The 12,556-nt window shown below is 40.7% G+C and overlaps 2 protein-coding genes across 3 annotated transcripts in view; one reads left to right on the forward strand and one right to left on the reverse strand.

Moving 5' to 3' along the window:
* Window positions 1-2,228, reverse strand: part of SH3RF2 (SH3 domain containing ring finger 2) — a 132,663-nt gene extending 130,435 nt beyond the window's left edge. The window contains exons 1-2 of one of the 2 annotated variants that reach the window (XM_050794002.1): window positions 2,108-2,228; window positions 468-951 (exon numbers count right to left, since the gene is read on the reverse strand). In XM_050794002.1, the coding sequence (XP_050649959.1) occupies window positions 468-845 (378 nt within the window). In that variant the 5' untranslated portion in view covers window positions 846-951; window positions 2,108-2,228. The remainder of the gene's footprint in view (window positions 1-467; window positions 952-2,107) is intronic. The other variant, XM_050794003.1, reaches the window with a different exon arrangement.
* The window catches only part of PRELID2 (PRELI domain containing 2), a 1,077,378-nt gene that overhangs the window by 902,564 nt on the left and 162,258 nt on the right, over window positions 1-12,556 (forward strand). The window lies entirely within an intron of this gene.

Below are 12,556 nucleotides of genomic sequence, written 5' to 3' on the forward strand. Positions count from 1 at the left end.
TGACTAGGGGTGGGAAGATGGATTTGGGTAAAATTCAAAAAAACTTGACATTTGGAAATTTCCAAGAGATCTCAAAAGCAACAAGCAGTTGGATTTGTTTTCTCTTTTTTTTCCCCACCCTCCGTGCATTTCCCAGGCACCGGTTTGGCCTCAGAAGAGCAGAAATCAAACACCAAAAATATAATCTAAAAGGCTTTCCTTGTTCTACTACTTTCTGGACAAGAGGAAAGGAGAACCTAGGAAGCTTTAGTAGTTCTAAAGAGAATTCTTAGATAGATTAGGTAGGCTCAGGCTTCCATCGTATTTGAGTAAAATGATCACTGCCCACAGAAACGTACCACTGGGGAATCACCAGCAGCACTCTGGAATGTTAAACTTGTAGTTAAAAGAAGATAATCTCTAGCTCCTTGTATACACAAATCCAACCTCCATGTGGGCATGATATTAACAAATAAGATCTCTCTTACCCCATCCATGTGGATTCTGATATTAGGCACTAGCCGGAAAGGACTGGCCTGCAGACGTCTGGGGTTGGTCCTGTTTTTCCTGCCATCCTGCAAGGTCATCATGCCGGGCCTGCGGAAGGAGCCTCCTCTCCCGGAGCTCTGCCCTGAGCGCACTCCATCGAGAAGGCGCACGAGCAGCAGGTTGGCCGGCAGCGCCTCGATGCTGCAAAACACAGGCGTCCTGCATTCGGGGCACCGCAGCTCTTTGTGGGCCTTGAAAACCCTCTGTAGACATGGTTTGCAGAAGGTGTGCTGGCAAGGGAGGACTTTGGCTGTGACATCGAGCTTCTCAAAGCACACAGGGCACTCCAGAAGATCAAGTAATGTCAAATCATCCATTTTATTTCAAAACTCCAGTTCCCACCTGGAGGAGCAGAGTCCACATGATAAGGTCAGTTGAGCAACGGGGGCAGAGCTGGCCTCTTGAGAACGTCAGAATTCTTGCCTGCTTGAAGGAGGGAGAGGAGAGAAAAAAAATGTGACTGCTCCGAGAGGTATATCCCACCTACATCGAGGCAGTGTCTCATAAGGCAGTTTGCAAGTACTTTGTTCCGGCACCCAAGTTTCAAATGACTCATTCTGATTCAATGCTAGCAGGTATAAGACTCAACTCGTGCTTGCTGTGAGGATCAGAGGAACACTGAGCACAAGACTGACTGTTCATTGCCTATGTGGCCAGGAGAGCAGAGAAATAAACTGGCCTGCTGAAGTGGCTCCCCAAGCCCTCTCTACCAGCCAGGGCCGGGAAGAGTTCCTTCACCCCTGCCTGGGGAAAGCTCCTGACAGTCTCAATTCTTACAACAAAGCCCCCTCCGAACGCAAGTTCTGTGAAGTTATCTCCTCCTCCTCCTTCCCCTAAATCTAAGTGTATCTGTTATCTGCATGACATGCAGATTAGTTTAGGTCGGTACGTTTATCTGAATCTCATGCAGATGTAGAATTATTTCCTTTACAATATACCTTCCCACATGATGCTAGCAATGAAAAATTTCCATTAGAAACCCATTTCCAAAAATTGTTTTGCCTTAACTACAAGTCAGGGTGCTTGGAAGCTCTGTTTCTTTTCTTTTTTCATCTTTGGTTCTTTTTTTTTTTTCTCCTCATTCTGATTACCTTAGGCTCAGAGACAATATTCCTCCCACCAGGTAAAGTAGTGCAGCCTGTTTAGTTACTTTGACATTGTTCTCAGTTTCAAACGAAGCAGATAGGAATTCCGGATTGTGGTCACAACCTGTAAAAACCGTACTGGGGCAGCATATACAGGTAGGGGTCGTGTGTGTGTGTGTATGTGTGTATGCATGTGTGTGTGTGTGTGGTCTGAAAACAGTACGTATTCCAGAAACAAGTTTCCTTTTGGATGTATGAAAAGAAGCCTCCAGTTTAGAAAAGTGTGGGAAGAAGTCAGCTGTCCCTCACAAGTGCCAGGGCTTCAGTGAGTACTGAGCCCAGAGGTTTGGCAAGAAGGCCAGTGGCTCCACTAGCGACTAGTCAGCAGGACAGATACGACGCGAGAATGAGCGATGGCGCCTCGCCTTTCTAAGACTCCTCTCCAAAGATGTCAGCGCGGCGGCGGGCTGGGGAGGCGTGTGGGGGCCACTAACCTGGTGCGTGTAACCTCTGCTGAGTTCAGCTCAGCCCCCTCCTCCGCGCAGCAGGGGTGCGCGGCTCCCTCCAACCGGCTTCCATTCCCCCAAGCGCCGCTGCTGCCACCGCTTTGAAAACTTTAACCACTCAGTCTTACTCATTTCAAGGGATCGCCTTACCCAGCCCTGTTAACGCTTTCACCGCCAGGCTGCTGCCTACCAACCACGCTTTTGTTGTTGCGGTTGTTAACTTTATGATCTTTCCTTTAGTTAACTGAATTGTTTCTGGGAAAAGACGGTAAGAGGTAAAATATCAGCCAGTCCCTAAGGCCAAGTATTTACAAAGTTCGTATTTTCACCTTTCCCGGTTTCTCTAGTATCCAAGGAGTCGGAACCTGCTCCATTATAAACATACCAAAGTGATTGTGTTTATTTTAAACCTTCATAAGGATTTCCTGGGAAGGTCAAAAGTAAAAATGGTCAAGCTATGAAAATAAGGATAAGCCAGACACCTAGAAAATGTTGCTCTTTGAAAATCATAGTCAATCTCTACATTTAGAGATAAGAGGGACTTTAGTGATCTTTTTGCTCAATCTGTTTCAATTAAGAAACTAGTGTCACATATATACACATACGTGAAAAATCAAAGCACAGAGAAGCTTTTTCAAAAAAGGAAAAACAGTGGCCTCCAAGCTCTCTTCCTGCCTGTTATCCACTGTAGTCTTTTCATATCCTCAGATTATGCCTATATTTCTATTTTTTGATTTATCAATAATACATTTCATGTAAAACTACAAAGGTATCCATTTAAGTGAATAATAACGATCTTAATGCCAGGGTAGTCCTTATCTGTGTCAACCACTGTTCTAAATACCTTACCTATATTAGCCTTTTAACCCTTTAACAACCCAAGGATACACTAAATTATTCTTTACTTTCATTTTGCAGATGAGGGAACTTGAGACACAGAGAGGGTAAATAACTCATCCCGGGAGTCACAGCTCCACCACAGAAGGCAAGTGATCTGTGCTCTTAACAATGTCATGGAGTGATATAACTTTAAGAGGCTGGCCGGGTGCGGTGGCTCACTCCTGTGATCCCAACACTTTGGGAGGCCGGACGTGGGCAGGTCAGGAGATCGAGACCATCCTGGCCAACATGGTGAAACCCCGTTTCTACTAAAAATACAAAAATTAGCTGGGCGTGGTGGCACGCGCCTGTAGTCCCAGCTACTCAGGAGGCTGAGGCAGGAGAATCACTTGAACCTGGGAGGCGGAGGCTGCAGTGAGCCGAGATCATGCCACTGCACTCCAGCCAGGGCAACAACAACAACAACAACAACAAAAAGAGGTGAAGAGGTGGTTCAAGGGAGCTAAGCCTCCTCTAAGAGGGCAAGAGGTCAAAAGATAATGGCCAATACTGGCTTCTCATTTTTTCTTACAGATGAGGCAGCTGTGCCCAGAAAGATCAAGAGATTCTTTGAAGTTGTCCAGTGAGTTAGGGGCAGAATTGGGACTAGAAACTAGGTGTTTGAGGCCAGGTGCGGTGACTCACGCCTGTAATCCCAGCACTTTGGAAGGCTGAGGTGGTGCAGATTGCTTGAGGTCAGGAGTTTGAGACCAGCCTGGCCAACATGGTGAAGCCCGATCTCTACTAAAAATACAAAAATTAGCTCAGCATGTTGGCTGCGAGTGCTTGGGAGGCTGAGGCACAAGAATCGCTTGAACCTGGGAGGTGGAGGCTTCAGTGAGCCAAGCTTGTGCCATTGCACTCTAGCCTGGGTGACTAAGACTCCGTCTCAAAAAAAAAAAAAAAAAAAAAGAGAAACTGGGTGTTCTTTTTAAAATTATTGTTATTACTGTATCTATAGACATAAGGATGACAATTATTTATTATGCAGAGAGTGCTCAGACACAGCTCAATGGGAAAATCGTAAGAGGAGACCAGGAGGTCTGAAAACACTGTTTACATGTTCTTCCACGTTCTTTCATGTTAGTTCCAAAAAATCAAACATGCATGTGACCCAGAACTTTAGGATGGAGCAGATGGTTATCTATTTTCTGAGCACTGAGGCCCTAATTTTGATGTAGGTCAATTTCAGAGACCACTTTCAGCTATTACTTTTTTAACGTCACTGTTGGGCTTTAATAATATCACATCCCATTCTGCTTGCCTCTCTCCTTCTATTATTGCCTACTCTTCAGTCTGTGCCATAAAGAAGCTCCTTGCGGTTTACTGTCCTCTTACTCTGTTTCCCACTTAGTAAAGCTGAGTCAGTTTCCTTTGTGCCCTGCAGTTGTCTCACTCCTTAAAAAGGGCCACTCCTATGCTGGAACTCCTGTTGCAGAGATTGGCAATTTTTTTCATTATTCCTTCTCTTGTTCTTAAACACACTCTATCTCCCTTACATACTCATATCTGCACCTGTATGCACATGCATGCATACACTTGCATAAGGGTGCACACACACATAATCTTAATAATAGTAACACCTGTGGAGCACTTGCTGTATGCCACTGACCAGTGCTAAGATTTTAAACATATTATCTCATTGAATTCTCCCCACCACCCCATAAGACACTGTAACATTTCCAGGGTTACAAACCTTGTGATCTGAACTCAGGTTGGTGTAATCCCGGGGCCTGTGTTTCTTTTCATTTTATAAAGTCATGTACATATCATAAGTACACCCATATATCTTTACTATATAAATCCGCATGTTTACACATATGCCCGTGTTGTACATACCAGCTGATCTCAGAGCAAATCCAAGACAAAATATTGATGTCAGAGAAGGAAATTGGGCCCCTCTGGGTTGTAGTCTACCCATCTCATGGCCCCTCCACACCCCTGTATGGTCAGTGGTCTTAAAAGCTTCGAAACCTCCCATCCCTGAGAAAATGCAGTCGAACCAGCTCAGTCCCCGGAAGGTAGACTAGATCCAGTGGGTTACTCTTTTCTAGCAAATCTGGCGATTGAAAATCCAGTCAAATGAAATCGTGATGGTAGAATTTTATGTTCTAATGGAGGACAGAGAAAATGTACACTGAAGCAAGGGGTGGTCTTTCAGCATCTCTCAAATGACGCCCTGTAGGTGGTCCCCAACACCGCCCATATAAGCTTAGTCTTGAAGAGAAAATTTCTTTTGAAACTTTTAAAGAAGGGCGAGAGTTTTAAATGGGGATTTGTTCTGGCTTACCCAAATACTACCTTGGCATCAAATCAGATGAACATGTATTCTTTAAAAACAAACAAAAAGGTGAACTATGCATACCTCTTCAGACTCCAGGCCACCTCCCTTCCCCCGCTGTTCCCACCCCACCAACACTCCTGTTTCTATCTGTAGTTATAGGGTGATGATTGGCTGCATTCTTTTTAAAAATCTGTATGATATGTCTGATCTTCTGTTGTGCATATTTATGAGTATATTTAGATTTATGTATGTAAAACACACAAACAAGCAAATCTGGTCATATTGTTTCCCTAGTTAAAACTCTTCAGTAGGTTTCTACGACCTTAGGATAAAATCAAATCCTTCTTCTGACCTGTCAGGCCCTGCATGATCTGGCTTATGTCCACCTCTCCTGCTTCAGCTTATATCCCCATCACCCCCTCACTCAGCATACTCTTGATCCACTGGGTTTCTCTTCACTCTTAGGATCGTGTTTTTGTCATCAAGCATTTGTTCATGCTCTTCTTTCTGTCTTCAACACACCCTCTTCCTCTTCCTCTCTTCCTAGCTACTCTCTTCCTCCCTGTTTTGCTTTTTTAATCCCATTCTCTGCAAATTTGAGCTTTAAAAAATGTCAATTCCTCCAAGAAGCCTTCTTTGATTCTCATGAGTAGAAAGTTTGTCATCCTACACTTCTCCTTTATAACAGCTATCACACCTGTAACTCAGTAATTATTTCATAATGATTTATTTAATGCCCAACTCCCCCAAACAGACTGTAAACTCCAAGAGAGGAAGGACCTTATGTGCCTTGTTGCTCTTCTGTTCCCCTGTATTTAACACAGTGGCTGGCATGTGGTTGATACTCACTAAATGTTGAATGGGTTTATTGATAACTAAATGAATGAGTGATGTTCTTAAAAATTTGTGTTTGGGCAGGTGTATACCAAATGGTTGGTAATGGTTTTATATTAGACACCTCTTGAGTGTCACTTTCAATGTTCTCAACCACACCTCTTATTTAAGCTAAGAAGTTTTCCCAGATTCAGGCCACATACAGAGATGCTACCTGGCAGTGTCTATCCTCAAGATCCAGTCACGAACTTCTTGCCTCCTGCCCTGGAGCTTCTCTGATGTTGCAGCATGGGACACACATGAGAACTTGCTTCACACACACGTGTGCATGATCCAGAAGTGTGGACCGTCTTTGACTAATGGAAAATCTGTGGATACATTTTCTGATTTTATCCCCTGGGCAGGTGGTCCTGAGATGTCATAAAGTTCTTCTGAAGGTCTCATGAGATTAGTACCATTCATCCACAGGGGGCTGACACAATAATGCATCTTTGTGCTGGCTTTCTCTCATTCCCTTTCACTCCCGCATCCCTAACTCCTGCTCCCAAATAAATCACTTTCAAGGAAGCAAACCTTTGTCTCAGGCTAAGACAGTTTCTTTCCAATTAAAAGTTAAATCACAAACAAGTGTGCAGATAAGTTTTGCCAATCAAATTTACTTACGTATTGGAATAATGATTTTAGAGGTATGCTATTTTCATTTGACTGGCTCTTAGCCACTTGGTGGTCTCAGGCTCTGCCATAAAGTTACTCATTTGTAAAGCACTCCTTAAATCCATCAAAGAAGTTGAGGTATTTGGAAATCTAAAGTCTTAGAGCTGCAGGTCGTGAAACCTCTCTTGATCATCACTGGACTTTCGTTGCTGAAGGTCATGTTTTGTACATCTTTGCTCTCTTTCCTTAGAACCTAGTATAAATCTAGGTATGTTTTTAAATATTTAAATAGACCTATGTTATCTGTTTCTGTGATGTTGACCTTGCTCATAGGATTTGATTTTCTAGTGATACTGAGAAACCTTCGGGACAATTCAAGAGGAGGCATGACTGGAGGACAACAGTGGAAATGTGAAGAAAATCAGACTGACAGGGGTTGAGTGGCTATTAAATACTCTGTCTTTCTTTTAAAGGATACAGGCCCGGGATGAAGTCAGATGTGAGATTTCCTCTCCAATCGGGGGGATGTTTGCAGGTGAGGAGTGTACTTTAAAATATTCCCATGCAATCACCAGGCCCACAGTAAAGTGACCCAGACTCCTGGCCAGGACAAAGAGGCATTATAAATTTTCTGGAGATGACTTATGATTCTTAAATTTAACAGGAAACAGTTTGAACCAGCAGTCAAGAGCGTGGTTTTGGGCCAGGTGCAGTGGCTTATGCCTGTAATTCCAGTGCTTTTGGATGCTGAGGCGGGCGGATGGCTTGAGTTCGGGAGTTCAAGACCAGCCTGGGCAACATGGCAAAATCCTGTCTCTACAAAAAATACAAAAATTAACTGGGCGTGGTGGCATATGTCTGTAGTCCCAGCTACTAGGGAGGCTGAGGTGGGAGGATCACTTGATTCCAGGAGGTTGAGGCTGCAGTGAACTGAGATCGCACCACTGCACTCCAGCCTGGGTGACAAAGTGAGACCCTGTCCAAAACAAAAGATAACACAGCAAAACAAAACAAACAGACAAAAAGCCCCATGGTTTTGGAGTCTAACAGACCTGGTTTGAATCCCAGCTCTGCCAGCTGATAGATAGATAGATAGATCACTTAGGCAAATTACTCTATTCCTCTGTTCCTTGGATTCCTCATGGATAAAGTGAGGACACTAGTAGGACTTACTTCATTGAGATGTTCTGAAGAGTCAATTGAGATGATGTATATAATAGTGCTTAATAGATGTAGGCTTCTTATCTTCTTTCTTCTTTTTCTGTAAGCAGATCTCATAAAAGAAGCAGATGCCAGATGGTTCTCATTCTAACGCAAACTAATTCAAAGAAAAACATGGTAGGCCATGTGATTGCTCAGTTCTTTATTGATCAAAATGCTCTTACACAATGTATCCCTAACCTCCGTCATTTGCGTTTTATCTTTATGCCTTTTGCCGTAATCATGTACTTTTTAAAAATGTCAAATCATTTTTAATTGAAATAATTTATTTTAAAGGGAAATTTAAAAATACTACTATAAAAGGGAAACCGGTTTCATATGCTGCAATTTGAAGGTGAAGGTAAATGCACATTTGATTAAAACAATAAAATGTCATTGAATCCCAGTTAAATGCTATTGCCTGCCTAGATCTGAACTTGAGACCTGAGCAATTTGTGTTAAAAAGAGAGTAGTGGCTCATGCCTATAATTCCAGCACTTCGGGAGGCCAAGGTGGGCGAATCACTTGAGGCCGGGAGTTTAAGACCAGCCTGGGCAACGTGGCAAAACCCCATCTCTACTAAAAATACAAAGGTTAGCAGGGTGTGGTGGCACATGCCTGTAATCCAGGCTACTTGGGAGGCTGAGACATGAGAATCAGTTGAATCTGAGAGGCAGAGGCTGCAGTGAGCCGAGATCACACCACTGCACTCCAGTCTGGGTGACAATGCAAGAATCTGTCTCAAAACAATTGTTTTTAAGTAAAAATAAATAAATAAATAAATAAATAAATAAAGACTAGCCCTAAACTGAAGCTTTCTCCTTGGCGTTATCAGAAAATTGAAGGAGAAATGAAAAGTGAGTAACTTTCTTCTAGTGTGATTCAGCGTTATTCCTTTTGGGTTAGGGTACCCCAGGCTATAGGAGACTCTGATCTAGTGTATCATAAAGAAACAAACTGATTATGAAGAACCAAAAGAAAGACAGGAACCTCCCCATTTCTGTGCCATAAATGGGGGTTTACCCACTTTACATCTGGTGAGAGATTCTTAGGTGCACTTCTTCCTCTTGATTGTCAATAAAAAAGAATAGTCTACTAGGTGTGTTTGTATTCTTTACAGATTAGAAGGAAGTTCTAAAGGCAGATTTGTGAGAGGAGAAAGTAGGAAAGTAAGTAAGAATGCATCTTTTCATTCTATTATTATTGGAAAATAATTCTGCTGGTAAAATCCAAGCAATTGGATTTTAACTTTAAAACTGTAACTGGAGTCTAGTTAATTGTATTGTGCCAATGCCAGTTTCCTAGTTTTTATAATCTATTATGGTTATTTGAAAAGTTATCTTTGGGGGAAGCTGTGTGAAGGGTACAAGGGACTTTTCTGTACCATTTTTGCAATGTCTTATGAGTCTATAATTATTTCAAAATGAAAAGTTAAAAAAAAAGTTTAAAAAGCAGTAGATAACTAAAGCCTTAAAAATATGGTCTCACTTCTCACCTCTTGATCATAAAATACCACTTCTATAAATTTATAGTAACATAACAGATATATATCCAAGTGTGTTCCTCATAGCATTACTTATAATAGTGAAAAGTTAAAAAAAAGCTTAATGTCCAACAGTAGGGGAGTGCGTAGTGATATATATAGATATGTATATCTATATACATGGGGAAATATTATGCAACTATTAAAAATGATAAGGAGACATATATTTAATGACGTGAAGGATCATTCACAAGTAAGTGAATATTGAAACTTAAGTTATATTAGTTCAGGTTATTTAAAAATGATACACACACATACATATATATATATAAAATATCAAGACAAGAAGAATGTATGCCAAAATGTTAGCAATGGTTATTTCTAGCCACTGGGCTTATTAGTCGATTTTTATTTTTAAAAATTTTGCTCATGTATATTTGTAATTTTTCTATAATGAATGTATATTCTAGTGTAATACATTTTTTAAAGGTATTAAAAATGCTTAAGACATTATAGATTTACTAAAACATCTGCAACAGGGGGAGTTAAATCCTATAACCCTAATAGCTTATGCATTATAGTTGATAGGATAGTCATTAAAAAAAAATAAACTTCACAGCTCTGAAACTGCTGTAAGTAGATGTTAATCCGTAGCAGAGACTGTACCTTACTAAAGAAAAGTAAGTGATAAATCATTTCACTCCTAATCTGTCTTTCTCCCTTTCTTTTACTGTTTCCTTTCTGATGAAATCAGTAAATGTTTTGATTCAAAACCAGGAGCAGGATGCAACCTTAATTCTTATTAAACACAGGGCAAGTCTGTGCAAAAGCTGACAGTTTGCCTAGGTGATTGAGTAACCACAATCTTGTTTTTTTTGTCACACAAGTGAGAAAGTTGCAAAACTCAGTAATTCCCCAGGTGCTCTGATTAGTGCTAGATGTCTCTCTTTATGGGTAGGCCTTCCAGGATAATGTGAAATACAAGAGAAACAATTTTTTTTTCTCTTATTAAAAAAGAATTAGAATGATTTTCTACAACTGACTGTAAATAACATCTGTCAAAGCAATTAGACATTTTTTAGGGTGCCTTGTGATGGTGCTAATTATGTGTTAGTTATATGATATATGTTATTTCCTCACTTGTCCTTATAAATTGTCTCTCTCTTCCACACAATCTACATCCCATGGTGCAGGAACCATGTCTGTGTTGTTAATTTGTCTCTGACACAAGTAGGTACTTAAAAACTATTTGCTGAGTGATGAGGATGACTCATTTGTGTTTGGAATTCTTATTGCATTCCTAGGGAGAAAGCTGGTGACTTGGAATCTGGAGACATGCTTTAGAAACTTAGCTTCACCAGTAACAGCTCTGTGACCCTTTGTGTTCAAAAGCTCTAGGCCCCATCCATAAAAATGCAATCAGTAACAAGTACTTCCCAGGCTTGTCATAAGGAATACATTTCCTAATACATGTTGGTAAAACAATGTCTGGTACATAGAAAGTGCTCAAAAGATATAGATATTAATGGACAATATCTGAATTTTTTCTGTTTAGGCTATAGTTTATCTCTTTCTGGCATCATTTCTAACTTAGGGTAGTTATGAACATGCACTCTGGAGTCAGATGGCCTGTGCCATCTTATTAAATAAGAGTATGACCTAGAGCAAGTTACTTAAGCATGCTGTATTTGGTTTTCTCATCTGTGAGACAGGAATGGTAATAATAGCACTTGCTCCTTAGGATTATTGTGAGCACACACTGAGAAGATGCTTGTAAATGCTTCAAAGAGTGTGACAGGAGTAAGTGCTCAGTAAAGGTTAGCCATTATCTCCTTATCAGGCCTCTTATCTATTGTGCTGCATCTAAAGCACAGTTGAAAATTGAGCCCAACTGCTGACTTCTCTTCCTGAAGCAGTTATTTATTCTGATTTACCCATTTCATGACTGTCAACTCACAGAATGGCTGCCCAGAGGTTTATGTGGTCTGGGCATTGCCACACCCTGTAAAACTTTTAAGAGGGAGCGGGATTGGTTGTTGTGCTAGAATAAATAATAACAATTAACATTGTTTTGTGCAAGATTCTGTGCAAAGAACCATAGCCCTGTAATTACCCTCATCTTACAGATGAGGAAACAGAGGCTGAGAGAGGTTATGTATTATCCCAGCCAGTGCATGAGGAACTCAGAACTTACACCCAGGGAGTCTATGCTCTTAACCTTCATGTCATCCCATTTGCCACATTTATTAAATAAAAAAGAAGCTATTTTAGTCAATACTTTATTGCAACTTTGATCTTAGACTTTTATTTTTGGTTCCATTCAGTAGAGTTCAAACCTTGGCAACATACAAAGTCGTCTCACAGTAACATCAGGTTAATCTCCAAGAAACACAAAGGGAAATAAGCCTGAAACAGAAAGAGAGAGAGCATACGGGGAATTATTATTATTTTTGAGATAAAAGAGTGAGAGAAAAGTCAACAAACCAGACAAAAGCATTTGGATAAAAATCCCTTTGGTTTTCAGTAACAAATGGAGACTTCTGTAATATAACCAGAATTATTTCATTTTTGTTTTTATGCTCAATTTATGATGATGAATTAACTGTTCAACTAGAATTATAAAATAGATTGCCATGCTAGATCTAGCTCTGCCATTTGAGATATTACCTTTGTGGTCACCAACTGTAGGTATACTAGGGTATAGGAGTATGGTTGCTGAAGAAGAGGGCTCAGATGATGGGCAGTTCATCTCTCCATGCCACTCTCCAAACTCAGCCGCTCCTTGCCCCCTGCTTGGTACTAAACATGGCTTGTATTCTAAACTAACATCAGCATTCTGGCATTATCTATCAAAATTGTAAGTATGCATTCCATTTCCCTGAGTAATTCTACATCTAGAAGTTCATTCAAGAGAAATGCTCACAAAGTATGCAAAGAGATATATACAAAGACATTCACTGTTTCGTTGTTTGTAATGGAAAATAAATGGCACTAACTTAAACATCCATCAGGAAGGGATTGGTTATGTATACCATAATGTAATCATACAGAAGAATACCTAGGTAAATTAGTGTATATTGATACGGATATAATGGAAAAAAGA

Source organism: Macaca thibetana, chromosome 6 (genome assembly GCF_024542745.1).
Source record: "Macaca thibetana thibetana isolate TM-01 chromosome 6, ASM2454274v1, whole genome shotgun sequence".
Taxonomy (NCBI): Eukaryota; Metazoa; Chordata; class Mammalia; order Primates; family Cercopithecidae; genus Macaca; species Macaca thibetana.